This window comes from Topomyia yanbarensis, chromosome 3 (assembly GCF_030247195.1).
Source record: "Topomyia yanbarensis strain Yona2022 chromosome 3, ASM3024719v1, whole genome shotgun sequence".
Taxonomy (NCBI): domain Eukaryota; kingdom Metazoa; phylum Arthropoda; class Insecta; order Diptera; family Culicidae; genus Topomyia; species Topomyia yanbarensis.
Genome location: NC_080672.1, coordinates 322,534,006 through 322,561,189, shown reverse-complemented (window position 1 = coordinate 322,561,189; position 27,184 = coordinate 322,534,006). Strand labels below are relative to the sequence as shown.

The following is a 27,184-nucleotide window of genomic DNA, read 5'->3' as shown; positions in this document are numbered from 1 at the left end:
CGGATTTGGAAATCATATGGAGGAACTCAAACGGCGGCGATTCGACTACCGGTGACCGTTGCCAACAAGCTAGCTAAGACCGGCAAGATAAAAGTCGGATGATCGGTGTGCTCGCTGAGACTCCGCGAGTTACCAAGCAGATGGAGCGATGCTTCAGCTGCTTTCACCGCGGACACCTGGCGAGGAACTGCAACGGCCCGGACAGGTCTGCACTGTGTAGAAAATGCGGAGAAAAGGGGCACTTTACTGTAGACTGCACGGTGCAACCAAGATGCATGATCTGCAAACCGGAGGACGGAGACGACCTCACGACGGAAGGCTTCCAATGCCCTGCGTACATAAAGACGAAGGCATACCAATGACGATGGTGATAACCAAGCCTAATATCAATTATTGTGACATTGCACAGCAACTGTAGTGGCAGTCGACAATAGAAACGAAGTGCGACGACGCAATTATTCAATTATTTTTAGAGTTCCCGATAACGGTAACTGGGTGGTGGATAATGCAGGGATGGCGACTATCCAAATAATGGGCAGTTTCCCTGTCCAAGAGGTGGCGGATAACACACGAAGGCTTCGTTATCATCAAGATCAACGATGTATTCGATGGACAACAAGGGCAGTATAAACGGATGCTGGACGCACTAACCGACTAATTAGTCAGACGAGCGCCGGTTATTATAGGAGGAGACTTTAAAGTTTGGGCCGTGGAGTGGGGTAGCAGGTTGACCAATATAAGAGGTTACAGCTTGTTGGAAGCCTTGGCGAAGCTGGATATGAGACTGTGTAACGAAGGGTCCCCTACCACATTCCGTAAAGATGGTCGAGAATCCAGCATCGACATAATATTCCGCAGTCATTCGCTGATGGATAACATGAATTGGCGAGTTAGTGAGCACACCCTTATTATTGTTTACGACGAATGCGAGATTCCTTCGAAAACGATTCGAACGATTAGTAAGCCCATTTAATGTTTCTGTCGTAAACGGGAATACAAACCACTTTCGAACGAATCTCGCAATCTTCGTAAACAAGAATAAGGACGATAGTAATCACCAAACGATCCTCTACACCATTGGTCGGCGAAATTGAACGGTAACGCCGAGAGTAAGAGCTGGCGAGCGGAAAAGGGAAAATAAAGGACTTCGACAAGGACTGTGGAAGCACTTCGTGCTGACAGTGTCACTCCAATTTCGAGTGCCGATGAGCTGTCGGCTACAGTAACGCCCTCGTTACTGATGTAACAATACCGAACTAGCGGCGCACAGTGGCGGGCCTTCAAACAAAAGTCGGACAAAACCTCAAATGTTACCTAATTTGGCTGAAAATCACAATTTAAGCTAATTTTGAGGTGCTGAGCTCATTTTTGATGCCAAAAGTAGTAAAATATTAAATGCATTTTCCATACAGTGTCATTGAACCTTTCTTATAACTATGATCCCGTTTTCATGATAGATTTTCCGTTACTGTTCACCAATGTCAGCAATATCACAAAAAATGAAGAACACTACTTTAAATCCATTGTATAACGTATTGGTTTACTGTAGATTGTCTAACTATTTTACACAAAACACCATGCGCCTCCATATCAGCAACAAAGCTTCAAAATCTCCTTAAACCTTTTTGCACACCTGGGCGCAGAACAAGACCATGATATTCGAAAAGTACAGGTTATTTACCATAGAATGTATACTATGTGACCGTTCCGAAATTATTCCGAAATTTGTACAGAATACATTAGTGAAAAAAGTATTTTTGATCTGACCACCTCAAACATATTTAAACGAAAAAGTCATAGTTCCAAGCAAATTTACCAAATGTATTTTAGTCACTAACCAAGTTCCTCTACACAATGAAACTAGTTGTGCTAAAATCGGACTAAAATCAAAAGAGCAACATGCATTTGAAGTGAACAGAGCAATGGTGGTTTCGGTAATGAAAATCATTAAAAAGTCCGGACTTTGCTACATTTAACCTCATGTTAAAAATCATGTTTTTATCCAATAATTATAAAATTTTGAATATATATCATTCAATACATGAAAAATTTAGGAAAATTATAAAATATCAATATTTCAAAAATAAATTTTTGAGGTTTTGGCCAGCCTCCATCCACTGTGCGGCGTCCGGCGGACTCGTGGAACGAAAGGCTCAGCATCCTCCGAACTGCCTGCCTAAAAGCCAGAAGACGTGTTCAGAGAGCAAGATCTTAGGCAGTCAGAAAGGGTGTACGGTAACAATCCAGGCGACCAGGGCCGTTTTTAAACGCGAGGTGGTGCTAAGCAAGTCAACATGCTACAAGCAGCTGTGCAGAGAAGTAGACGCTAACCCCTGGGGCAATGCTTACCATGGCCAGAATCAAGGGTCCAATGATGCCAGCCGAAATGTGCGCCAACAAATTGAAAATAATGGTGGAGGGTCCCAAAGCTAGACCCAGCCGCATGGCCGCCTACACCGTACGTTGATGCAGACAGTGAAAATGCTGGTGACAATCGAGTTTCTAACGACGTGCTCTTATAGTTGCAAAAGGACTGAAAGCAAAGAAAACTCCTGGACCGGATGGTATCCCCAACATGGCACTGAAGACTGCGATCCTACTGTTTCCGGACATGTTAAAGATAGTGCTACAGAAATGCCTGGACGATGACTACTTCCCGGATAGATGGAAGATCCAGAAGCTGGTGTTGCTGCCAAAACCAGGGAAACTGCCAGGAGATCCAGCATCGTATCGACCTATATGTCTGTTAGATACTCTTGGTAAGCTCCTGGAAAGGGTCATCAGCCGTAGAACAACCTACGCTGAAAGTGAGAACGGACTATCACAGAGGCAGTTCGGGTTCCGGAAAGGGATATCGACGATAGACACCATCCGCACATGTATTTCAGGTATGATAGGCGTCGCACCAAACCTTCTTAGCTTTATTGTGCATAGTTTAGAGAGTTGAAAAAGTGCCTGTTCGTGAATTTTGGTGTGCACCTTTCTTTCTTATACGTAGTTGAAGTTGGTGTACAAAAATGTAAAATAACTTTGAAACTTTTTTTTACATACAGTCTTCAACAATATTATGTAGTTTTGATATCTACACATTTGTCTTGAATATAGTTTGCACGAAAAGTCATAATGAAAAAAGTTATGCTAAAAAACTAGATTTAAGGGGGCTGTCATAAAAAGGCCTTATGAATCGATAACCCACAGATAACAGACGTTTAGGCTAGAACAAAATTTCTACAAAACTCTGTGTAAACTTTCAAATTGATAAACGTTGGAAATCCGTGTTTCACTATTGCCATCTGCGCAACTGTTTGCTACACGTGTTTGACAGCTGCACTCTAACTGCATTGTATCGATCACTGCGCCATCTACAAACGTTTGCCAAACGTGTTTCAGACGTCTGATTTATTCGGAATTTCAGTGGCGGGTATTTACACACGATTCAAATCGAGCCTAATACTACGTTCACATTACGAGTTAAAACGTGTTTTAACGCTATCTTGGTGATGTTTTTCTTGTTGCCAATTATTAAAACATGTTTTAACTCTGTAGTGTGAACATAGTATAATACTATATTCACACTACAGAGTTAAAACATGTTATAATAATTAGCAACAAGAAAACTGTCATCAAGATAGTGTTAAAACACGTTTTAACTCGTAGTGTGAACGTAGTATAAACGTCTGTTATCTGTGGATAACCTTAAGTCACAGACAAACAGACGTAAAATTCTAAAAAAATCGTCGCCCACGATATACTAGCGACATCTGTTGAACACATTGCACAAAATGTGATTCTGGCAACCATGGGAAATAATTTTTTTAACCGGAGTTCTAGCAACAATGCTCACACCGCTTGTCAACTGCAAGATAGTAGGTGAAAGGTAGGAGCTTTGTTGCTGTTGTTAAATTTGAAGGGCGAAATAGAAAAATCACTTCACGTATTTCAATTTTCCATGGCATAATGCTTGCAATTGACAAATTTAAAGAGTTCAGAGCTACGGCTGAATTTTAAAAAGCTCAACACAACCATTTATTGTTACGGAAAATTAAGCAATGCCAAAATTGTTTTTCTTTTCGTGTGAAGAAATCAATTCTTGTCGTTAATTGGTCGTATGATTGATTTTTGTCTCTATTGACTCTTCTTTGCTGTCGATCTTTTGGAACCCCTGAGACATCAGGTACTCTATATTTTATTTCCCAGGCTTATCACTATGTGTCAAAATCCCTTATCAAGCGCCACGCTCGGTGAGATGGGGCATTTTTTATAATTTAAATCGACCGTTTTTTCTGTGGGCGATGCAAATTCTTCTCGTGTTACATCCGTTTGTCTGTGGTTTAGTCCTACAAGCTCAAGTTCTTCAACAAAATTCTTCACTATGAGCATTTCTAAAACTTTTTCGAAGACACCAACTTTCTACCTCGTCAGTATAAAAAGTAATATTTTTTAATTCGATCATAGTTAGCCATGCCTAATTTCAATTGTTATCAGATTGTGGGGAATATTCATACGAACAATTCCTCCAAAGACACCTTGTGAATATATTCGATGGTTTAGCCTCTAGTGAATTAAGTTCACGTTTTGGCGTTATCGACCACTGTGCTATGCTGTCACTTTCAAGCCAGAGATGTCAGATTTGCAGACAAGTCTGCAAATTCGCAGACTTTTAATTTAAGCTGCAGATTTTTTCGATGACACAGATATTTGCAGATTTTTTAGTTTGGTTGCAGATATTTGCATATTTTTTAGTTTGGTTGCAGATATTTACAGATTTTTGAACATAAAGACTTTTGGTTACGCTAGCTTTCCTGACATTTTTGTTCTTCCCAGACTTTTAAAATTATTATTGCAGACATTTGAAAAAAGTACCTGGCATCTCTGTTTCAAGCACGCGTTTTAAGTTGTTCGCAAAAACGATTCCCATCAAACAATTTAGCTGGATAATTGCTTGAAAAGCTCTTGTTAAGCTTATTGCCTTGCATCAAAGGCTTTCGTTGTTTGTTGAGCTTTGTCTGCCTGTTCTAACATGTGGAATGAGATCAGTGTTGTATTGCGCAGGTGATGATCCTGAAGATAAGCGACTACCATAAGCTCCATTTTCACAAAATCAGAAAATGCTCCGCTTCACGAAAACTCAGTCGTATAGAACAATATTCAAAGTCAACGATCGCGGCGTAGGGTCGGATCAACGATCCTTCATCAACTTTACTCATTATGGCAATAGTAAATACGTTTCCTTTGTTCTTTGCATACTAGATGGAGAGACTGGTAGTTGTCACTTCACTCGGTTGTAAGTCTGACTCAGGCAGAAGTAGAAAGTAGACTGTAGACCAGGTCTTGTTATTTTACCTCAGAGGAATATTTTTTAAAATGAATTGGATGGCGTAAAACTGTTCATGCTTTGTGAAACTGTGTTAGTATCGAATTCTTAACGGTTGGCATTTCAAGCAATAGGAGCGATGATATAAATTCATTTTTAGCAATCGCAATTTTTGGTTTGCCAAAAATATTTACTTTTATTTTATTTCTATTTTCTCAAATAAAATTCATTTCCGTTTGAAAAACAGAGTTTTATACTTAAAGCTGATAACACCGCTACGTCATCCATATTTGATTTAATTTCGAAACACGCAGACACAATCCAACATAGCAAGATGATTGAGCAAGAAGTTGTTTCTACTTCCCATACAATTCAAAAAATACCCCACGCCGCATTGCGCAGCCGCCGCCACCGATGATTTTAACGAACAGCGTAACGCTGATACGCCACCGCCGCCGGCCCAAATCACACCAGCGCCGCCGATAACGACATTTTTCATCGGCGAAAATCTCTAATTATAATATGTGCCACAAACATTAATATTGACAATAAAAATTGTAGACAAATGTCTGCAATTTTCCAAGATACCTACATATATTGGCTATGTATGTGTAGACTTGACTAGACTAGAATGAATTAATGGTACATCCCTAGTAACTAGTGTAAAATAATACCAGTTAAGGTATCGCTCACGCTTCTAGAGGATTTTATTGTTGATTTTTCACTGATCAATGAACAAAACGCTATTTTCTGTTTACTCTCGATTTATTTCTATATTGTATCTTGCGATTGTAAACCATCGGAGACTAATATTGTTAAGAAACGGAAACAGTAACGTGGTTGAAGTGTGCAGATCGAAATAGAAACTACGAGATATAGTTAGATTTAGCAAAAAGTATTCTAAAAAATATTCCTACAAATTGGACATGTTGATTTGTTGCTCGTACTAAACCACCGGTATAGACAGGGACCGTGGAACTTTTTCTTGCAGGTTTTGCAGGATAGCTTCGGAAGCTGGCAGGTGTCCTGATGGATGACGCTGTAGCAGACATAGCACTCTTCAACGCCCTCAAACTTTCGGTCTAAATTGCGCTTCCATAGCGATAGTCCATCCCATATAGAACCGTTCTGCAAGTGATGGTTTATTAGAATGCTACTAATGTTGTTTGTATAATCCGTACCTGGTGTGTCAAAAATATAGACAGCTGCATCACCACCTGCCGAGATTGTAGTCGGCCTCCAATTTGCTTTCCGCCTTCAACAGTCACCGCTCCGAGCGGGAAATTACTTGGCAAAGTTATGTGCAGTTCAACTTTAGCTTCATCAATTGAGTACACAGCCATTACCTGACGAGCTGCCACATGGACCTTAATCTGCATATTATCTTGTCTGTCCTTCTTCTCAATTAATGCTTGGAATTCATCCTGGCAGAGTAAATTCGATACACAGTTGCTGGTTACCTTACCAATCACAGTAGCATTCCGATGATTCAGTCCATTCCACCAACGTCTCACGACAGCGGGTAGGAAGCGTAACGATTGCGTGTACAGGTGACATGCGTAGCGTTCCGGCTTTAAAGTTGGATCTGTAGATGAGAAATAAAGATCAAAGATAGCTGTGGAATTCACGAACGTCATCAAAATTTCAAGCAATGGAAGATATGGAGTATGGGAGTCAAAATTCCAGTGCAGAACTTTTGTTGAATAGATCCACCGAAGTCGTTCTATATCCAGAGCTTTTCCCAGAAAAGCCACCGTCGTTGGAAGCCGAAATAAAACGTGGTATCAAAGAATTGAAAAAACGACAGAATGCTAACAAACAAGAGCAAGCAGCTAGGGAGAAAGGTCCTCGTAAAGAAGCGCCTAAAGTGATAAAACTTCTCTTCCCCGGACCAGCAAAATTTCTTGGATGTCGTCACAATGAAAACATCATTATAGATAGGGATATTCTTAAACCAAGCGAACATATTCGGCTGCTAGCTATGCCTCGCGTTAAAGTAAGAATCTTCTCGTTAGTAGGAATATTTTTGATAATGAATTCATTGCCATTTCCCAGCCTCCGCCTCAATATGCTCGGTTTGTTGTAAAAACCATTCCGGCCGCAACCAATCAAATAAAAATACTCGCACAACCGAAACCATGCCGCGTGCGCTACACTATCAGCCAACATGGAGATCACCTCAAACCACAACAACTTGAACTAATGAAGCAACGTCTGAATGCCCGGGACTATCTCACGCTAAGTGAATCACGTCGATATGCTCGCCAACAGCGGCGTGACGAAAAACTGTGGCTCCGTCATCGACAGAAACAAGCTCGTATTTTGAAAAGTCGAATAGTTCGGCTCGAACTGGACTACCTCCGCGATATAATGGGAAAAGTCTACCGTCAAACAAGAACCTACTTCTTGAATGAGGAAAAACCAAAACTGGAAAATGAATTACCACTGGCTTCCAAGGTGATACTGACCCGACTGTGTGATTTGGTTAAGGTTAATGTACCTCAGCGTGACGGTGATAATATGCTGGATCAGTTTTACTGCGAGTTGGCCGACAAGGCGGCTTCGTGGATGTGGAAGATCATGCAAACCTGTGCACTCACTTTCGAGCGGCCGGAGGACGTTGAGAAAAGACTGTCTGCAGCGTCCAGCGTTTTCGAGGATCCCTCTAAACTAGGTGAAGCAGAGGAGGAGGAAGAAGACATTGAGGAAGAGTTGATTGTGGATCAAGGCACACGAGACGTAGCGATGGATATGCTGGAAATTTGTATGACTGCTGCCATACTAGCAGTGCACGATACGGAAAGCCACAGGACCTACAGTTATCCGTTTGAATTTGACGGAAGACTTAGCGTATCGGAAACAGTGGTGTATGCAGTAAGCGAAGAAACGACGAAGACCGAAAGAGAGAAAGGTTCCAAGGTGAACTTTGTGCCGCGGAGACTGTCGAATGCAGATAAAGATGGTGCTCCAACATCGTAGTATAAATTTAATAAATATAAATTGTTTTGCTTTTTTCCTTTCAAGAGAATTCTCAAGCATGTGTATTCAACATTGGGCCTCTTGGCTGATGCTCTATTTTTTATATTTTTACTATAAAAGTTTAAACCCACATATATGACACCCCTATTCCGTTTATATTGAATTGACATGAGTCAACATCTTCGCGGGCACACAAAATAAGTCGTCTTTCCACCTAAAGTGCGTGAAACAATCTGTCACCATATGCGATGGTCCTATCTTTCCTGGATGTGCAACTCTTGTATTAAAATGATGGCAAATGCTTGTTTTCGTCAAACGATTTGATCCACTAACAATGTCAAGGAAACAAAAAAATTGCTGCTCATGGAACCATGGAATCGTAATTACGGATTGCACGAGCCCATTCGCGATCTCGATCTTTTAATGAATTTTTAAAATACTCTGATATTCATATATATGACAAGCTGCTTCGCCACGATTCGCATTGTTATACAAATGTAAGTATCGAAAGTTATTTATAAACTGATGAGTATTACAAATGAACCGATAAACAAAGTACCACTTGCATAAATGGAGGTGAGGTGCATTGACCTTGTGATTAATGACCACAGCAGTTTCAATATCACAACACGGTTAAGATAATTAGCTTACTTACTTTTGATATGACTCCACTCCAAACGATCGAACATTGTTTGGCCGTAAACAGCACCGGAATCTGGATTTTTCAGTATTTCGGGGGGCATCAACTTAAACAGAACCGGTAGCAGCAACTATAAAGGAATACATCATCTTATTATGTACATGTGCTGAACTGTTCCCAAAAGAAGTCACCTGTTCGTAATGGTGCCGAGTGATCCACGAAGCGTAGATCGACCGCAACTCAGGCGGTGCTTTGGCACAAATCCCCAAGATACAATCCCACAGTAGCAGGAACGCCATCGTTACATCCTTCTCCAGAAACCGAACGACGGAAACTTCATCGGTTTCCGTTATTTTGTGATTGAATTCCGTAACTAGTTCGTTTAGAGACGACAGAAAATCATCAAGTGTTGGGTTGAAATGATGCAGCAGATGCCAGGTATCATTCGGTTCCTCGAATTTCTTCTGCTGCTGCTCAGTATTTTCATAACTTTTTTGCAGATACTCCATATCACGTTGGATGAGACCGACCGTCAGTTTTTGGATGATTGCAGCGGAAGCTATACGAACTCGGGCATTCCAGTGGTTAATGTTGACTAGTGCAAAGGTTATCAGGTCGTCAAGAGATATTTTCGAGTCAACCTTGTTGGTCTGGATGTGTAGAGTCATTTAGAATATTTTTCAATGTTAATATTATGCCGTTTCAATTGTTACCTTGAGTACGTACTGTAAGTCGATAGAATCGATGTGAGAACTGACAGCATCTAGGAAATATTCATCGCATACTTGCGTACGATCTATAACAATAATTGAATTAGATATATCTAAATTGGTTCTGAATCCTTAAGTGCATCCTACCAATAGCTTTCACAATGTTAATAAACGTTTTCAATAAAACTAGATTCACATCTTTAGCAAACACATTCTCCCATTCTTCGATGACGCGAGTCAGTAAATCTGTCGAACTCTTGGTTTTCTCTTCGTCGAAGAACTGCGTCACTGCACTGAACAACCTGAATATCGCTGCTATGAACATTGAAATCTGAAAGAGAAAGTTTTCATTAGCAATTCAAAGCTTTTCCTAAACACGGGAAACAAATTACGTTATTTTTCCTAAAGTGCTGATGATTTTTTGAAACAGTCAGTGTCCATGAGCTAAGTGCAATTCGCACGAAATCCCATTTGCTCAAGTCCAGCTCAGTTGGAAAGTGTCGCATTACCACCGTCAGTACGTTTGCCAGCTCGATATCCAGAAAAAGTTTGCCACCATCCACTTGCTGAAGATCACTGTTACAAAACAAAAAGAATCATGTGGTAGTTAAAATATTAGTATTAAGTGCTGACGAACATCGCTTATATTTTTTATTCCGGAAATCGCGCTTATGGCCCATTGAACGAGCAGCCGCTGTGCTCGCTCTAAAACGATTTCGTTAGATTTTCAGAGCAGCGTGCACTCAGTGCACTAGCGCGACTTCCGGAAGGTTAACCAGCGACCATTTCTGTACCTACCAATTGTAGCGCAGACATTTGCTGGTGTTCTGCTTACTGATTACTTCTTGCAAAACGTTCAGTGTATTGCCAATTATCTTTTTATCGCCAACATCATTGAAATTGCATGAAAAATGATTTTCTATTAAACAGCGTGTGGCGGCCAATTTCACAAGAACATCGAAATAATTTTCGAATAAGTTGGGTTGAATAGGCAAACATTTGGGTGTCATTTTACGCGACAGAACCTGCAAAATACAATTGGGTTTAAATTAGAGCACGACATTTCTTTAAAGGAGTTATTGTACCTGTAAAATATTAATATAACTTATCAGGTCCTCGCTGTTGGCGACGGTAGATGCATCTTCATACAGTAACACAGTTCCGCTTTCAACGTCCGAATACTGTTCCATGTCCAATAAGCAAACGAGCGATTTTGCCCAAAGCAGACCGGATTTATTAGCCAGACAAAATAAACGTTCTTTGATGGTTAGCAGAATATCTACTGGTAAATTTTTAAGCATTTGTGCCACTTTTTCCTGCATACTTAAAATAAGTGTCTCGACTGCGCTGTCGAGCTGTAAAAGACGATATTAAATAAATTTTCCAGCATCACTACTGTAGCAAACCTTACATTGTTAGTGCCGTAGAGCAGTGTATCACCGATGGCTATCGTATGTATCACAGATAAAATGTTCTCATAAAACAATTCCGACCAGCAGTGAATAAAATTTCCGTTGTCCTCGAAACTTTCATCGCCGTATTCATCCCCATCATGATCCATTTTCGAATCGCCACTTGATTTTCGTTTCGGATTACAACTGAGCTTGAAAACCACATTCAAACAAAAGAACTCTTGCACAAGCCAATTCCGCAAACTTTCCAAAAATACTCTCGTTGTCAAATCTAGGCTATATTCAGCACCATTGGTTATCAAATTGCCATTTAATAGCTCTACATAAATGGCGAACTTATCCAAAGTATTCCCAAAAGAAAGTTTTTCATTGGCACAACGTTCCAGCATGCTTCTCAGCAGAACATCAATCTGTTTACATCGTTCAGTTGTATTGCTTTTATATGATTCCGTAGAGCACATGATCAGCTTGGCGCAAATATCCGACAATTTTTCAAACCCGACCAGATTACAATCCTGTCCAATAGATAATACCATTAATTCCTTGTCAACGATCTTAGTGCACTGTTCAACCAAATTTGGTTCCAATGTCAAATCCTCACTTGACAGGGCATCCTGCCAAGCCGTCGTAACTTCCCACAGCGTATCCCCGGAAAGATAATCACAAACACTATTCTCCGCACTGAAATCGAACAACAATACAAACATGCGTTGCTGCAACTCCCGCAGGCGGCTATCTCCGCAAATCACGGGCATTATTTGCGCCAGAAAACTAGCACACGTGTCTTTCAACTCAATTTCACTATCGTTCTTCAACGGACTGGCCAAGGTTTCGATTATGCTGCGGCACGTGTCCGGATCGATCAGAATGTCACCACTATCCGATATGAGGAAGCACTTGTGTAGCAGAATCATGTTTTCCTTGGTGTCACCCTGTGTCACACCATGGGCACATTGGATCAGATTCCGACTGACCTCGGGTTGCGTGAGAAACTTTGTTATGTTCGGATCCTGACAAAGCGGATGGCTTAAGGCTCGCAGTATCAGCCAGCTTTGTACGGTTTTGTTCGCAATCTGAGGAGAAGTTGGAAATAGAAAAAGTTAATGAAAGTAAGGCTGTTTCAATTTTGTTGTTCAAAATTATGTCAGGATATTGCAACCCTTTCACTCCTAAAAATGGTATGAAAATTAAATAAATGAAATCATTTTGTTTGTTTATTTGTTCTATCTTCCCCAACAGACCCTCTGGCTCCAAAGGTGGGTTCTTAAACTAATTACATTTAAGGATGGACAATGGTTTAGCTTTTATCGAATTCTTTGTCAAGTGGAAATCAAATACCATCGCCACACTGTTAAGAATACGCTGAAGTCCGGTAATAGCACTCTGACGACCATAGTTGGTTCTCCTGAACGGTAATCGCAGGAGAGAGTTATTGTGTAGAGCTCACCACCCAAGCAGACTGTCAGTCTGAGACGAACAGGGCTCGAAAGCAGTCCTCCCGGATGCCTAGAGTTTTAAGCTGTATTAACTGCCAACGGTTTTCGTAGCTAAACTCTGTTTCGCCAGGGATGATGTAGGAGTGCAAAGCGTATGAACCGGCGTTAGACTGCCTCGATTCTGTTAGTGTCGTTCTGGTAGTAAGGTTTCCAAACAACAGAACCATAGATGAATTCAAGCTGTCTTGCTGCCTTATCCATGATGTATGAAGTATATGGTTTAAACGTTAGTGCCGAATCCTTGATGACTCACATATTTTTGGCGTGAGTGTCTCGGAATACTCGTTTCGAATAAATGGTAGTTAAACTGAATCAGGTGATTGTTCCGCGTGAACGTGACGATTAAGCATATACTCTGGTTTAAAAACATTCTGTTTATTTATTTATTTATTTATTTATTTATTTATTTATTTATTTATTTATTTATTTATTTATTTCCATTTTTCATCTGACCCATGTTGGTTTACATGAAATTTAATGTTGTTGTATGGGAAAAGCCCATTTCAAGGTTCACTTCAGAAGCAGACTTCGAATGCGCGTAAAAACCCATAATCTTTTCGCATGTTTTTCCTACAATAACAATGAACTGACACTACAAATTAACAAAATTACATACAAGGTATACAAGGCATTTCAATAACATTACAGAAATATTTTCACATAATCTTATAAGCTAAGTCAATCTCCTAAGTCTATTCTTGAAAACATCACTAGAAACATAAAAATCGAAATGGTCATACACACTATTGAAAACATTACACATCGCCCTTATGGGTTCGTTCTGACCGTACTCGGTGCGCTGAAAGTCTAGTCTTAAAAAGTTACGTGATCTAAGGTTTCTGGGGGGTACGTTAATGTTGATTTGTGAGAGAATATCTGGGGCATCCATTTGGCCAGTCAATATTTTCCCAACAAATATCGCTCTGGATGTATTTCGCCTTTTTGCCAGAGTTTCCATATCGAGCAGACGACAGCGATCAATGTATGGTGGTAGCTCTGTTGGGTTACGCCACGGCAAATTTCTAAGAGCAAAGCGGAGGAATCTTGCTTGTACTGCTTCAATTCTGTTAGTCCAAATGCTCGTATAAGGACACCAAATGGCTGCGGAAGCTTCCAGGACAGACCGAACAAGTGAAAAATACAATGCCCGCAGACAATATGGATCAGTAAACTCGTTGGCGATTCTTATTATGAAGCCAAGGTTTCTATTTCCCTGTGCTATAACGTGAGAGTAATGGTTTCTGAATGTCAGTTGCGAGTCCAGGAGTACACCAAGGTCTCTGATAACTGACACTCTCTCTAGCAATTGGCCGGCGATTTTGTAGCTCCAGAGAATTGGATTTTTATGCGCGTGAAAGATATTATAGAGCATTTGGACACACTGAGAGCCAACAAGTTGCGATTACACCAGATACAGAAAGCATCTAGATGTCGCTGAAGTTCGATGCAGTCCTCTATTGACCGCACAATGAGAAAGAGTTTGAGATCATCAGCATATATGAGTTTGCACCCTGGGGGTATAACATAGCAGACGTCGTTGAAGAATAAAGAAAAAAGCAACGGTCCGAGATTGCTCCCTCGAGGTACACCCGACAAGTTGATGAAGCTATATGACACGTTACTTCCTAATTTCACGGACAGAGAACGATCTACGAGATATGATTTAAGCCATCCTGTAAAATTTGATGGAGCACCCAGTCGCTCGATCTTTGCCAGAAGAAGAGAGTGGTCTACACGATCGAAAGCAGCTTTAAGATCAGTGTATATAGTGTCTACTTGTGATCCATCTTCGATGTTTTTAATACAGTACGATGTAAATTGGGCTAGATTGGTGGTTGTTGACCTGCCTGCAAAAAACCATGTTGGTCCTTCGATATGTATGCTTTGGTCTCACGAAAGAGCATATTTCCTACTAGGATCTCAAACAACTTTGATCCAGTAGAGAAGGAATATTACTGGGCCGAGGTAGCTTCCATGCGGGATGTTAAACGTAGCAAAGAATACTGCAGATAGACAGTCCTTAATGCTGATTTGGAGTTGCTTTCCGTCGAGATCAGTTGACTAACTCCCTTAGTGTCGAGCCTAAAACTTTATTCCATGATATACAAGATGCTAATCGGGATTCTCTGCGTCTGCTTTGCTGTTTGTATTCGTGGTTGAGTTGATAGTAGTGGTTTCGTAATGCAAGCGTTTTATTTTTCAAGTATTTTGTGAATATAGCTCATTTGGTAGTTTATAATCCTCTAAGGATGGCTGATTGCCAGGGCTGATGTTGATTGATACTAATTGTTCGTTTTGGCATATGACGGGCGATTGGTTTGTTAGGAATGTTACAAACATCATCACTGCATCGTTCATATCGTCATTGTGATAGCCTCAGCGACCAACCCCCCGAAGGGTTAACAGATGAATAGAAATGCGTAATTCCGCATCACCGTGTGAATCGAGAAAGCAAGGGTGCGCTCGAAAGAGCGAGAGAGAGAAGAATAATAAATAAAGTTCGATAGCCCGGAATGGCTTTAGCTGCTTTATGTATGCGCAGTGAAAATCATAGTGTTGTTTTTCCGAAACAATATCCGAATACCCTTTTGATATTGTGGCCGTTCCAACAAATTGGCGACGAGGCGGAGAATCACAGTGCAATAAATAACTGGTAAGTGCGATTATTCGGTAGTAGGAAAAGAAGCATAATTAAGGTTATGCTCGTTTACATTAAACAGAACTGAACACAGTTGAACTGTGCTTGCTTTCGAAGCAGAACGCAGTTTACTGCGGTGGCCCCGGAGGCTGTATACAGAACACAGCACGGCTGTGGAGGCTTTCGAAGCCGTGATTAGTTGAGCGCAAATTCGCTGCGGTGGCTTTCGAAGCCGGAGCGATTGAAACGAATTGTCTTCGAGACTATAATAGATCGAACAGAAATAGTAGTCGGAACGGTTAGTATACACCGGGTGGCACCTAAACAAAGCATCATGTGATTTTTTTTTATTTCAGTACATAAAGATGGATAAATTTAACGTTCCCCCATTCAACTTCAAAAGTTTACCAGGAATCCGTGTGCGAGACGAGTGGAGAAAGTATAAGCGGAACTTTGAGTATATAAACCCTGTTTAGGCCAGTCAAGAGTAGATTAACAAGTTCGCTTCAACTGGGTTTCACTTTACTACCATAGTAACGCAATGATAAACGCAGATAGAAGTTCCGAGCAGTGTTACCAATAGGAAGCTATTCGTTTACAACTCGAGCCGAATACTACATACATTTACTACTGTATTGTACTGAATTTACCGCCAAATCTCATCTGTTCTTCTAAAAATGTATCTTAGCTATAAAAGCAGCAACTACATTGTACTATACACAGTCCACTATATACAATTCACGAAACCAGTCGGTGTTTATGGCGCGTTTCACTATCTCTAAATATAATAGTTTAGTTTATCGTTAAAACCGTGCAGTGCTACTCGTTCAAATGATGCTTCCGAAAAACATAAAGACTTAGTGACCATGCGCGTAAACATTTTGGTCCTTCGAGCCGGATCACGATCCGCGGCATCGGAAGCATCACGAAATTCGGGAATATTTAATCGCATTCTGTTCTGAAAATAACGTGTCGAATGAGCTGATTATGAACAATAAAGTAACTCCAAAGTGTTGTACGGTACACTGTGATATTCAACGGAAACTATGTGGATTTATTAGTATCGAAAATGTTAAAATCGCGGACACTATTATACGAAATTTTAGTGAGCAGTATTCTACTACCGAGCAATAGTGACTACGTTAGACGCCATTTTGTTTCGACGTCGAAAAATGTGACAAAACTGAAATGAAAATAGTTCTACTAGGTGTGCAGAAACCTTTAACTGCTCAATTTCAATTTGCCGTGTTGCGTTACATACAAATGCGCGCATAGAAAACCTATCATTCGACAGCCGTAGAACTGTCAAACCAACACAAAATTCACAATTGTTTTAAAACACGCGGTTTGTTCTCGTTTCGCGGATATTTTTCGGTCGCAAGGTTCACGTTAAAATGAGCAAAATAATGAATATTATTTACTCTGCGAGTGCTGTTCATGAAATCGTCCAAAGAATGGAACCGACCCAACTGTGCGCGGTAATCTGGCTGAATGCAACATACACCATTCTCGAGCAATGGAAGCTGGAATTGATCGAGCTGTGCAATGAGGGCAAGCTTGGCTTTTTTGCACGCCAGGCAGCAATCGGAGAGGTAGAAGGTGCAATGTTGGAAGTTTTGCGACGGATTCGAGCAGTAAAAGTGGTAGTGCGTGAAAATGACCAAGACGAATCGCAATCAAACAACAGCGGTAGTGCTGATTCGGTTTCAACGGCGGATGAACTGAATACAGGTTGCAAAGAACCAGCCCTGTGGTGTAATGTGAAAGAGTCAGTTGCACAGGACCAACCAACCACTACCGGAGACAGATCAGTTGATTCCAAATCGAAATATGTGAGCGGATCAGAGCAGATTAAACATGATAGTGACACTGAGCATTACACGCACATCGTTACGCCAATGCCAATCCACAAGCATCGTGATATCGCTGTGAAACCATTGGAGTCTGCATCGCCCCCTGAAGCTAAAAACATCAAAACTTTCACTGGAGGACCAAATCAATGCGCAGTTTCGACTACTCTAATAAAATTAAACCACCTTGTTACCATCTGTGTGGAGAACGTCACTTTCTCTACAGATGCCGTAAGTACGAGAAGATGACTTCAGCGGAGCAAATAAAATACATCGTAGCGAAACGACTTTGCAAGAATTGCTTCAGCCATCGTCACCCAACAGCAGAATGCCAGAAGGTTAATCGTTGTATGCGCTGCCGGGGCAAGCACCATACTTCTCTACACGCCGCCCTTTGTTAATCAACGATGTTACGCACTTGGAATTCCATTAGCGAAGGACGCTACCATTGAACTACAAGCCAAGTGCAGTTTCAAAAAATTTCTATAATTATTTCAAAAGTTCTCTCTAATGAATTTGTAATAAATTTCCGATGCTGTTATGCGTTCCCTTAATTAACAAATTGCTCATCCCTCAAACGACAACAAATAGTGATGAGACGACGTGTGCTTATTCTTCGACGAGACATTTCGCCAAATTATTTCCAGTGCTGATGTAAACAATCGACGCAATCCTCATGCTGTTTTGAAACGAGTCAGATGGCAGTCCTAGACAACTACATCAGCGTTTGATCATTGCTGACATCACGATGCGGTCTTCAATATGTATTTGCTGGTTAGCATGTTCCTGTTTTTGTGCTGGTATTACCAATCGGTGGTGGTATTAGTCCTCACATACTCCGGGTGCATTTTCGTTGGGTTGGATTGAGCGCTATCCAACACGGTTCAACGTTCTCTCTCCGTTGAAAAGTTAGTGTTGGCGCCATCTATGCGGTCACAGATTGAACTAAAATTTTCTAACCAAAACATAACTCGTATTATGTACTGCAATTCTTCCGAACATACTATTCAGCTAAATCTAATCATTAATCCACAAAAATGTTTAGTTTGTTAAAACCTAGTACTGATACACTATCATGCACTGCTAGGCCCCATGCAAAACTGACTCAGACATCACTTCGTTAAAAGTTTAATAACTTTTCCTATTGGAGTCGGATCGCTTTGCAGTCTTCAACAAAGTTGTAGACAATAGAATTACCTTCTTAAGTTTCACTTTTTGTGATAATCTGATGTATACAGTGCCACCTAGTGGCGAAAATGTGAGCAAGAGGGTTTTCTCCATGTAAATTGTCGAAAAATCCCATACAAACTTCAAGCACGTTGGTCCGGTAGCTAGACTTGTCCGATTTGCTTCAAATTTGAAGCAGACACTCCTGATGGGACTAGGAATCGACTCAGGGGTGGGCCGATTGAGTTTTCAAAAATTCATTATTTTTCTGGGCAGTCTACTTCGCATGTATAAATTCGATTTTCTTGTCTCCATGGAACGTGTTGTTTAGTGGATATGAGCACCATTTTTTTTCTTTGGTCCTCCTGAAGGCATTGAGCCTTTTATTTGGACCGAAAGTACGGACTTCCGGAGATTAATTAGAAGTGTCTAAATTGACCGCGTTTGTGAATTTATATGTTGTAAAACTTTCACTTAGTCGCCGAGCTGTAATCCTGTTTGCGAGATCGCGGGCGTAGGTGTACGTGGATGATCGCGAAGGACTCGAAGGAAAGAAAGTTCACGTTTTTATCGCGTGTGCTAGCGTTTTTATAACTTCGCGTGTATACATTATTATTTATAACCGTGTTGCCTTTCGCATATTCGCATGATCGCGCGTGTACCGTGAATGTGATGCTTAATTTTTGGTACATGGTTCAGATGCTAGTAGTGAATGAGTTTCTCTTTATCACTAGTCTAGGCTGACAAGATCGAGTGCAGAGACTTCCGGACACGACTAATTCATGATCTCGCGAGCGGTGGGTTAATGCTTGTGATCACATTAGTAAATTTATAGGTGCTAAAACGTTCTCCTAATTACCGGAGTATTTTAATGTTGGCGATATCGCAGAAGTAAGAATGCGTGAATGATTGCTATTGCATGTTCGCGTTTGTGACCAGGAGGTTGTTTTCGCGAAGGCCACGAGCGTTTGTACGTTTGGAATGGGAGATATTATTAGTGTATATGACAGAATATGCATTTGATTGTGTTAATGAGTGTTAGTATAAATCTAATTAAAGATATAGTATTAAAAGTAAACATAACATACCGAATAAGGAAAAAAGGATACAAAGAGATTAATTTGAAGTGTCTAAATTGACCGACATCATTTTTTGTATACATGAGTAGTGGAAAAGCAATCTAATAGAAGTACAGCAAAAACAAACTAATGAACTAAACTACTTGAACTCGTCTAAATGCCAGAAAATGATGATTATTTACAATTAACAGAAATTGTATTCTGTTAGAATTTTATCATGCTATGCAGACCAGGAGTGGATGATTCACGTGCGTCGGTAAATTAATTATACATTAATTTGTCCAATCCGATCATACGGAATTAATTGAATCGAATGCAAAAATTGAACACCGAAAAGATTACCCACTATTCTATCATATACGCCAGCTCTACATCCATTCCCTAACCCTGCTGTTATAAATACTCAGACGAACTCACTCACAGATAGACATACGACTAGCACATAACAAATAAACACTAGCACTAAAAACTACAATTATTACAAGCCTGTGAACGATGACGAATAAAACAACCTAGGGGAGGGATAAACAGGTTAATTCAATATAAGGTAAATACAAATTTTATAAACCGGTGAATTCTATATAAGGTAAGTGATTACTTTTTAGTGTGACAATTATTTTTCTTTTTGCGAACTTCTTGTTAGCTCTCAACGGCCATCAATCCTCGCAGAGCTGTCGGACCACTATGTGCCTCACCCGCGGAGTGGGCGATTCGGCATAAAGCCGTTTGGCATAAGGTTATTTGACATAATGGACACTAAGCACAACGGACATTTGGCATAATTTTGAGAAGTGATCTCATTGAAAATTATTAAGCATAACAGACGAAAGCGTAGCTCATCAGCGAATGACCCATAAGATTAAAGCTACACTAAGCAATAATAATAATAATGTGCGGTCATCGAATATCCATTATATTTCGAGAGAATACATTTTATTACTGATTTTGTCTTCTTTTAACCCTCAAAAAGGCAATGGGTCTCAGAGGCCAGTTCTATAGTTTCAATGAACTTGTAAATTGAAATACAAAAGATCGAGCGTTTTTGGGTTTTCGATTCTCTCACTGATAAAACAACCAAAAAGCAGTTTTTGATTGAATTGGGTCTTAAGAGCGATGTTTCTTGATGTACGAATTTTAGCTTGCCTTTTTGAGGGTTAAATATGAGCATTTCTTTTGAGTTACATTTTTAAAATTTCGTGTTTGTTCCTTTTCACAATTATGGATTGTTTGTCTATGACTTGCGTTGTAGTAGTGTAGATTTTGCAGGTTTTTGTTTATGCAGCGCACTAGAACTGCGATCCGCCAGACATATGTTTTATTTTGGTTATCATTATCATGATCACCTGTGATTTTTTTGTTTTCCATACAGCGTCTCAATAATTAACATTATCCTTATCATCCTTCTTTATATCATGAACTATTCTTTCGATTTATATGCCGTTCGATCCAGACGATTTTTGGATCTAACCAATTTATTTCAATCGATGATTTGTTGAATGAATTTACATATATTGAGTCATCGGTTGTTACGGTTGTTGTTGCCGCATAATCGAAAACCGCCGTCGGCCGCTCGCAAGAAAACCTGTGATCCACTCGTTTGCACATATTAATCAAACATAGGGGATACGCCTGTTTCCCTGTAGATAAAAAAAACTTCAAATGACCTCCATTGTGATTACTTCTCAAAACTATGCCAAATGACCCTCATCTTACGCAAAATGAGAAATTATGCCAAGTGACCCCTGCACGTTAAATAAATTATGCCAAATGTCCGTTATACCGAATGACCTTCCGTGTGATCAATTCTCTAAATTATGTCAAATGTCCGTTATGCTAAATGACCTTATGCCAAATGACTTGATGCCAAATGACCCAGACGCGCGGATCACTGAGTCACAGAGTCGCTGAGTGTCTCATCGCTTGCATGCAGTGGTGTCAATAGCCCTTGTGCGTCTCATAACAACTACAGAGGCAAACCGAATGATCTCTCACGCTCCATCGCCAACGCCTGGAGTGAAAAGTGTGCGTAACCATGGATTGATTTCTGTAGCAAAGAAGGCATTTTTTTCACAATTTTGAAACTTTTCTCATTGGATGCGGCGCTGCATTAGTGAGAGGTCATTCTATTTGACCTGCAGCCTACGTTGCTTTTCCTGGAATAAACGGGTGTATTGGTTTCGTTTCTGCTTGTATCGTTTCACGTTTAACGAGTGGGCCGATTTCTTCACCCTCGCTTAGCGCTTAAGCCAGGTTTAAACATACTGGTGAACTTGGTTTAAAAGTTAAGCGAGGGTGAAGAAATCAGTCCAGAGTCGAGTACGTCACTCACGTTAAATTCTGTCCACAAAACTTACGAGGTAGTTAGTTGCATTGCTGATAGCTGCTTATATGCTACCTGGATGGTCTTCGAGTGGAACATGTTCAAATTCCTTCTCTAGCGGGGTGGCTTCAAGATTCTGTGCCTGAGCTTTCGCAAAGTAACTTTGTTTCAATCGGGGACAGATTATACAGCGGAAAGTGTCGATATGATCTGCGGTGGCTATCTCAAAGTTCGTCAGTGCTGTAAGCTGTGCTGGAAGAGTCAAATGGTAAGGCGCTGGTTCGGCTATTCAGAGGGCAAGATTACTAGTCTCATAAATCACTCGTCGTATGTTCAAGCCCCATTCAGGAAAGATTCACCGTGATGGATAGGATTGTAGCGCTAGCCTTGCAAGTCTGTTAAAATAGGAGGTCAAGCACCACAACGGAATTTAATACAATGGCTTTGTTTTGTTATGCTGGAAAAAATATGGCGAATGACATTGTTCTTGAAGGACGCGAAGTTAAAAAATCTGTGGTCGCTCAAACGATTGCGTTTTTCCAATAACCGCAGGCGGTTTGAAATTCTTCTCATAGCCAATCTGAGCGTTGCGTTGATCTCACATTGTGACTTGGGAAGCCGTAACCCACGTAAAGGTAATACGAGTACCACTTTTTATAGATTCATGATTTTTCGATTTAATGAAACAGATCTTCAGTTCAATATACTGCTCATAATCGCAAGTCAACGCAATGTTCTATGGCATTCCATATCCACTTGGGACTGACATAGGACGAACTCGCGATTATGGGCAGTGTAACTAATAGCAACATTCGTGGTAAAAAGTTTGCGGATTGCATCCAACGCTTATTTCCATATATCAACTATTCAATAAACAGAAAATGGCTCATTCGTTTACACGAAACATCCAAATGGCACGCGATGTCTTTTCGCCTTCAAAACAATATGGCATCGCAAATGCAACTGAACATAAGCACCCACATTCCCTTAAAAAATTACATTTATTCCACCTACCTCCAACCACTTCTTCAGCAGTGCGATCTGTTCTTGCTCCGTCAGGTATTTATACAAAATCAATACAATCTCAACAACGTATTCCGACTGCAGGCGCTCATCGTTCAGCCAGTCGGCTCCAAACGTATCGAAAAGACATGCAATGTGATAACCTTCACCGCCGGCCAGAAATTGGAACAGCTCGATACATTGGAACTGACGAATTAGATTTTCCAGGTGAAGAATGTAAGCCTGATCCCGACTGCTACCAATGCGACCGATGTAGAGACGGCAAATTTTGTATACCAACGTCTGAAGCTGATGTTCGAAGCGATGAGCATGCTCAGCGGCAGGCATAGTTGATTCCGTCGTCAAGTTCGGCTGTCGTTCAACCGGTTCACTATTAAACTTAACGCGTTTGTGAGAGGTCCGCTTAAGATTCTGTATGAGTTCTACGTGAGAAAATGTGATCTGTTGGATGTCCACGGCGCTGTTTAAACTTTGTTCAATAACTTCGTACAGCCTGTTCCAGAAGGTAATCAAAAGTTGCTCATATATTTTAATATTCGCACTGTATTGGCACCAATAATCCAACAAAGACGCAATATTGCCAAAAATAAATCTACCACTGGAAGATTCTGTCGTAATACACCATTCAATAACTCTCACCAAATGCTCTTCCAGCATTTTTTCGCAAAACTGTTCGATCTGCTGAGGTTGCCGAGCGACATCTTTAACCGTTTGAATCACGACATATTGGAACACTTCGTAGTACGCTTGGGAAATGGCAGAAACATCCGTCCGACTCGAATGCACGGCCCGCAGCCCTTCATTGATGCTCTCGAAAAACAATGATTGAAATTTGTCTATTTTATCGCCAAGAACTTCCCTGGTAAACTTTGACACCAATGGTAACATGTGAGGAAAAACGCAAGCGGCATTTCCACTGGCTCCACTTTTCAGAAGTTTCCACAATTTCGGAAATACTGCTTTATCAAAGTTCAAATAGGTGTGCCAGTTGGGAATTTTTGTTTGTACCAAAACAATCGAACTCCAAACATGCATCACAACAGTCGGATCTGTTTCGTCCATCGCCTGGAACACGCTGGTCGCGATCTGTGGCTGATGTTGCTCGACCAAAAATGGTACGAATTGAAGTATAGCAGAAATCACCTCAAACCAGGCCGCTCGAATGGCGGGCGTTTTGTGCTTGTGGTAGGACCAAAATTTAGTATTGTCCAGTAGCAGGGCATTCTTTGCCAACGACTTTCTGAGTTGCTCCTCCGGTAACTTACTAATGTATAATGCGTACCCGCGCAGACTGGCAATCAAAACACGTTGATATTTGTTTTCGCATTCTTCAGGAGAATGTGATCTGAAACGAAAAACATAAGTTTTAATTATGTATGACAATAACTATAAATCACGAATACTAACTTTGGATTGCTAAGCGTAATCGCCGAATGAACCGTTAGATTCTTGGTGTAGTATTCTAGTATTTCATTCTCGCAGAAAATGAACACTTCACACAACTTGCTTGGAGGAAACGCACTGCTAAACGACTGTCCTGCTATACTGGCCGCCGGAGCGTAGGTATCGTATTGTGCGGAAATCCACGCTGGAGCTAGTTGCTTCAGGAACGGAGCAATATGTTTGCCAGCCTTAGCCACCACAGCCGACTGTGCCTGTTGGGCGGTTTCTCGTACGCGATGTTCAACATCCGTGGATAAGTTCGAATATAGACGAGGCCAGAACGGAAGAACCGCCTTCACAACGTCCAATTCAGATTTCCCAATAAGCTCAGCGAATTCTTGTAGAGCTTTGGTTTTCGTAACGGGATCCTTCTTGAGCATCTTTTTCAGCACAATCTGAAATGTATCATCCAGATTGGGGTCGATGTCCTCGCCATGAGTTTCTATTTGAACAAAACTTGGAACCACCGGTATTTTAGTACTGTCCAGAGTGGTAAATCCAAACAGTGTTGGAACGTTGCTACCTAACATTTCCGCGCTACGGCCGCTGCTGGAAGGCTGTAACAAATTATAGTGTATGTTATTGAAAACATCTTTGAGATGTTTGCTGCAATGCAATGTGATGAAACTCCTAGCGCCAAGTCACCGAATTAGTCTACAAAATGAAAACAGCCCATAATCGAACTTTACAAGGCTTATCTGGACTAGGAAAATGAATTTCATAACTACCACTAATTTACAAAACCGATCTCAAAACACAAATAATTTACCTTGGTGTTATTTTTAGTTCGTTTTCCGCCCATTGTCACGATTCGTTAAACTGTTTTTCAGAAAATCGAACAATTTAATAATGGTTACAGCGAGTATTTGGATAAAAACTATCAAAATGAAGAAAAATTAAAATGATCGCACTAAAACCACAACTTTTTTGCCACCTGCCTGTGCTAACGTCAAACTAGAAGTGCAGTGAAGAGGGAAGAAGGAAAAAAAGCATACGAAAACAGTTCGGTTCATCTAAAGCTGAACATTATGGTTTAGTTCGTTTATGGCAGAAAAAAGATCGTTTTACTGTCATTTCCCGGGAAAATAATTCTGGGGATTATTGGATTGAGGCTACACGTTCATTCAAAACTATTCAATTTTAAAAAATCGAGTAAAATCCGCTCAACTCGTAAGAAACCGTCAAGTTTTCAAGTACACGTTCGTTCGCCTTATTGTCAACCGGGACAGTACCCCACACGCAGCATGATCTGGTACTTTTTCAAATCGCTAGCAACTTGCTAAGTGTCATTTGCCTCTTTTTCGGTTTCTCTTTGGAAAAAACTATAACACTACACTGAGCAAAAAACTATAGTATTTGGGACCCGACTTTCGTGGTTGTTTTAACGACTCGCCAAAATGGCAGTAATGTCCATGAAATCAGTAATACTAAACTGTTGTATCTTGAAAAATACTAGAAAATCCATAACCACTTAATTATTATGTTGGTATTTATGACAATTTGAGCAAGCTCAGACCAACAATGAATAGGGTAAGGTGGGGCAAATCCGACCTAGTAAATGATTTTGGCTGTAAAATGCTCATTTTACATCGGAAATAGGTCGTTTAATATGCCAATTTAAACGTTCTGAGCAACTTTCTAAGTATAGCGTTTTATTCATGTCTTGGGAAACTTTCGAGATTCAAGCGTTGTACGAAAACGTTCATTTTTGCTGTTTTCAAAAATAGTTGGGTAATCCCGACCGCCTATGTTTTTGGTTGATTTGGTACAGATATTACCCAAATTTTATGATTTTTCAATGATAAATTAATGAATGTTACGTTATTGAATTGTAACATGAAGAAAATGGAATTCAATGTCAATCTTGGAATGTCAAAATCACGAGTAGTAGCACGTAAAGATGTTCCCATTTGCATCGGAGCAATTGCTGGACGAATACTGTATTCATCACGTTTTTGAGTCTTTCGTTTGTAATTATGAACCATTGTGCAAAACAAATAATAAATAATGACAATAAAAATATATTTCAGTTCGATAAATAAACATTCACTTAGCAAAAAAGCGTACGGATTTACCTTACTATTTAGAGGTCGTATTTGCCCCACAGCGTCATTTTTCATTACGATGCAATTAAAAAAATGAAAAAAGTTGGACTAAATTCATCTATGCACTTTGAATTTGAATCCACTTACATTTTTATGCTATCATCATCCACATTAGAAATATCCTGTAGTCAATGATGCACAAAAACCAAATAAAAAAATTGTAAAAATACACTTATTGTCGTTTGAGCATCTCAATGGAGACTAATAAAATGGTATCATACCACCATTATGATTATTTTCGATGCTCTACACGACAACATTGATATTAGGTCGCGCAGTGCTTCCGATTTTCGATAACAGAAGGGGGTCAGGTTTACCCAACGGTCGGATTTGCCCCACCTAACCCACTATCTTCAAACTGATAATGGAATAATCTGAACTACCATTAAAACTAATGTTGAAATGAAAATTTCAACATTGTTATAACTAGATTTCGTTTGATTGTTCTCTATACAATATAATAATCAGTCACGAAGACTAAATCTAGGATGGGTTTTCAAAACGACCTACACACAGAAAAAAAATGTTGGCAAAAATAAGAGTTTTTACTCTTAGCAAAAAACAACCAACGCATACTCTTAGTTTGAAAAAAAACTTTTATTTTGATTACTATTCTTCATTAGCTTAACAGGAAAACTTTAATTTTGATTATTATTCTTGATTAATTTAAAAGTTTTGCTTTCAACCTAATAGTAGGCGTTAGTTTTTTTTTGCTAAGAGCGGAACACTCTTCTTTTACCAATACTTTTTTCTGTGTGTATTGACATTTTGCTCGAACGGAAAAAATCAAGTTTGAAGTATGGAGAAACTACTTTTAATTGTGTCATTAAGCTATATATAGTTTTCCGTTCCATTCGATAGATTTTAGGTCCAATATACATAATATAACACTATTTCAAAAAATAATTCATTATAATACGGAAAAGCGATTTTTTTGTTTTTTTTTTAAATAAATCTTATGTAAACTTGGCAACCATACTTAGGAAAACTGCGATTGATTACATCTGA

At 40.0% G+C, this 27,184-nt stretch overlaps 1 protein-coding gene across 2 annotated transcripts; it reads right to left on the bottom strand.

Annotated features, from left to right (window-relative positions):
- Positions 1-6,060: 6,060 nt before the first annotated feature.
- On the bottom strand, positions 6,061-25,020 carry LOC131689097 (E3 ubiquitin-protein ligase listerin). Of its 2 annotated transcripts, none has more exons than XM_058973908.1 (13): positions 24,841-25,020; positions 24,036-24,725; positions 22,620-23,973; positions 11,055-12,128; positions 10,729-10,998; positions 10,442-10,668; positions 10,036-10,219; positions 9,791-9,974; positions 9,647-9,729; positions 9,125-9,583; positions 8,949-9,063; positions 6,496-6,899; positions 6,061-6,442 (listed from the first exon to the last, which is right to left on the bottom strand). In XM_058973908.1, exons 2-13 carry the CDS (start codon positions 24,599-24,601, stop codon positions 6,215-6,217), a joined length of 5,148 nt encoding a protein of 1,715 aa, XP_058829891.1. In that variant the 5' UTR covers positions 24,602-24,725; positions 24,841-25,020; the 3' UTR covers positions 6,061-6,214. The 2 variants fall into 2 exon arrangements, with proteins under 2 accessions (XP_058829891.1, XP_058829889.1); XM_058973906.1 differs by having other exon boundaries at positions 24,036-24,628.
- Positions 25,021-27,184: the final 2,164 nt, after the last annotated feature.

Excerpts from the sequence above, each read along its gene's own strand:
- LOC131689097 (XM_058973906.1), bottom strand. The coding sequence starts at position 24,873 with ATGGGCGGAAAACGAACTAAAAATAACACCAAG. Across the intron at positions 24,629-24,840 it reads GAACTAAAAATAACACCAAG|CCTTCCAGCAGCGGCCGTAG; the intron begins GTAAATTATTTG and ends AATTTGTTACAG. Across the intron at positions 23,974-24,035 it reads ATTACGCTTAGCAATCCAAA|ATCACATTCTCCTGAAGAAT; the intron begins GTTAGTATTCGT and ends TTTTCGTTTCAG.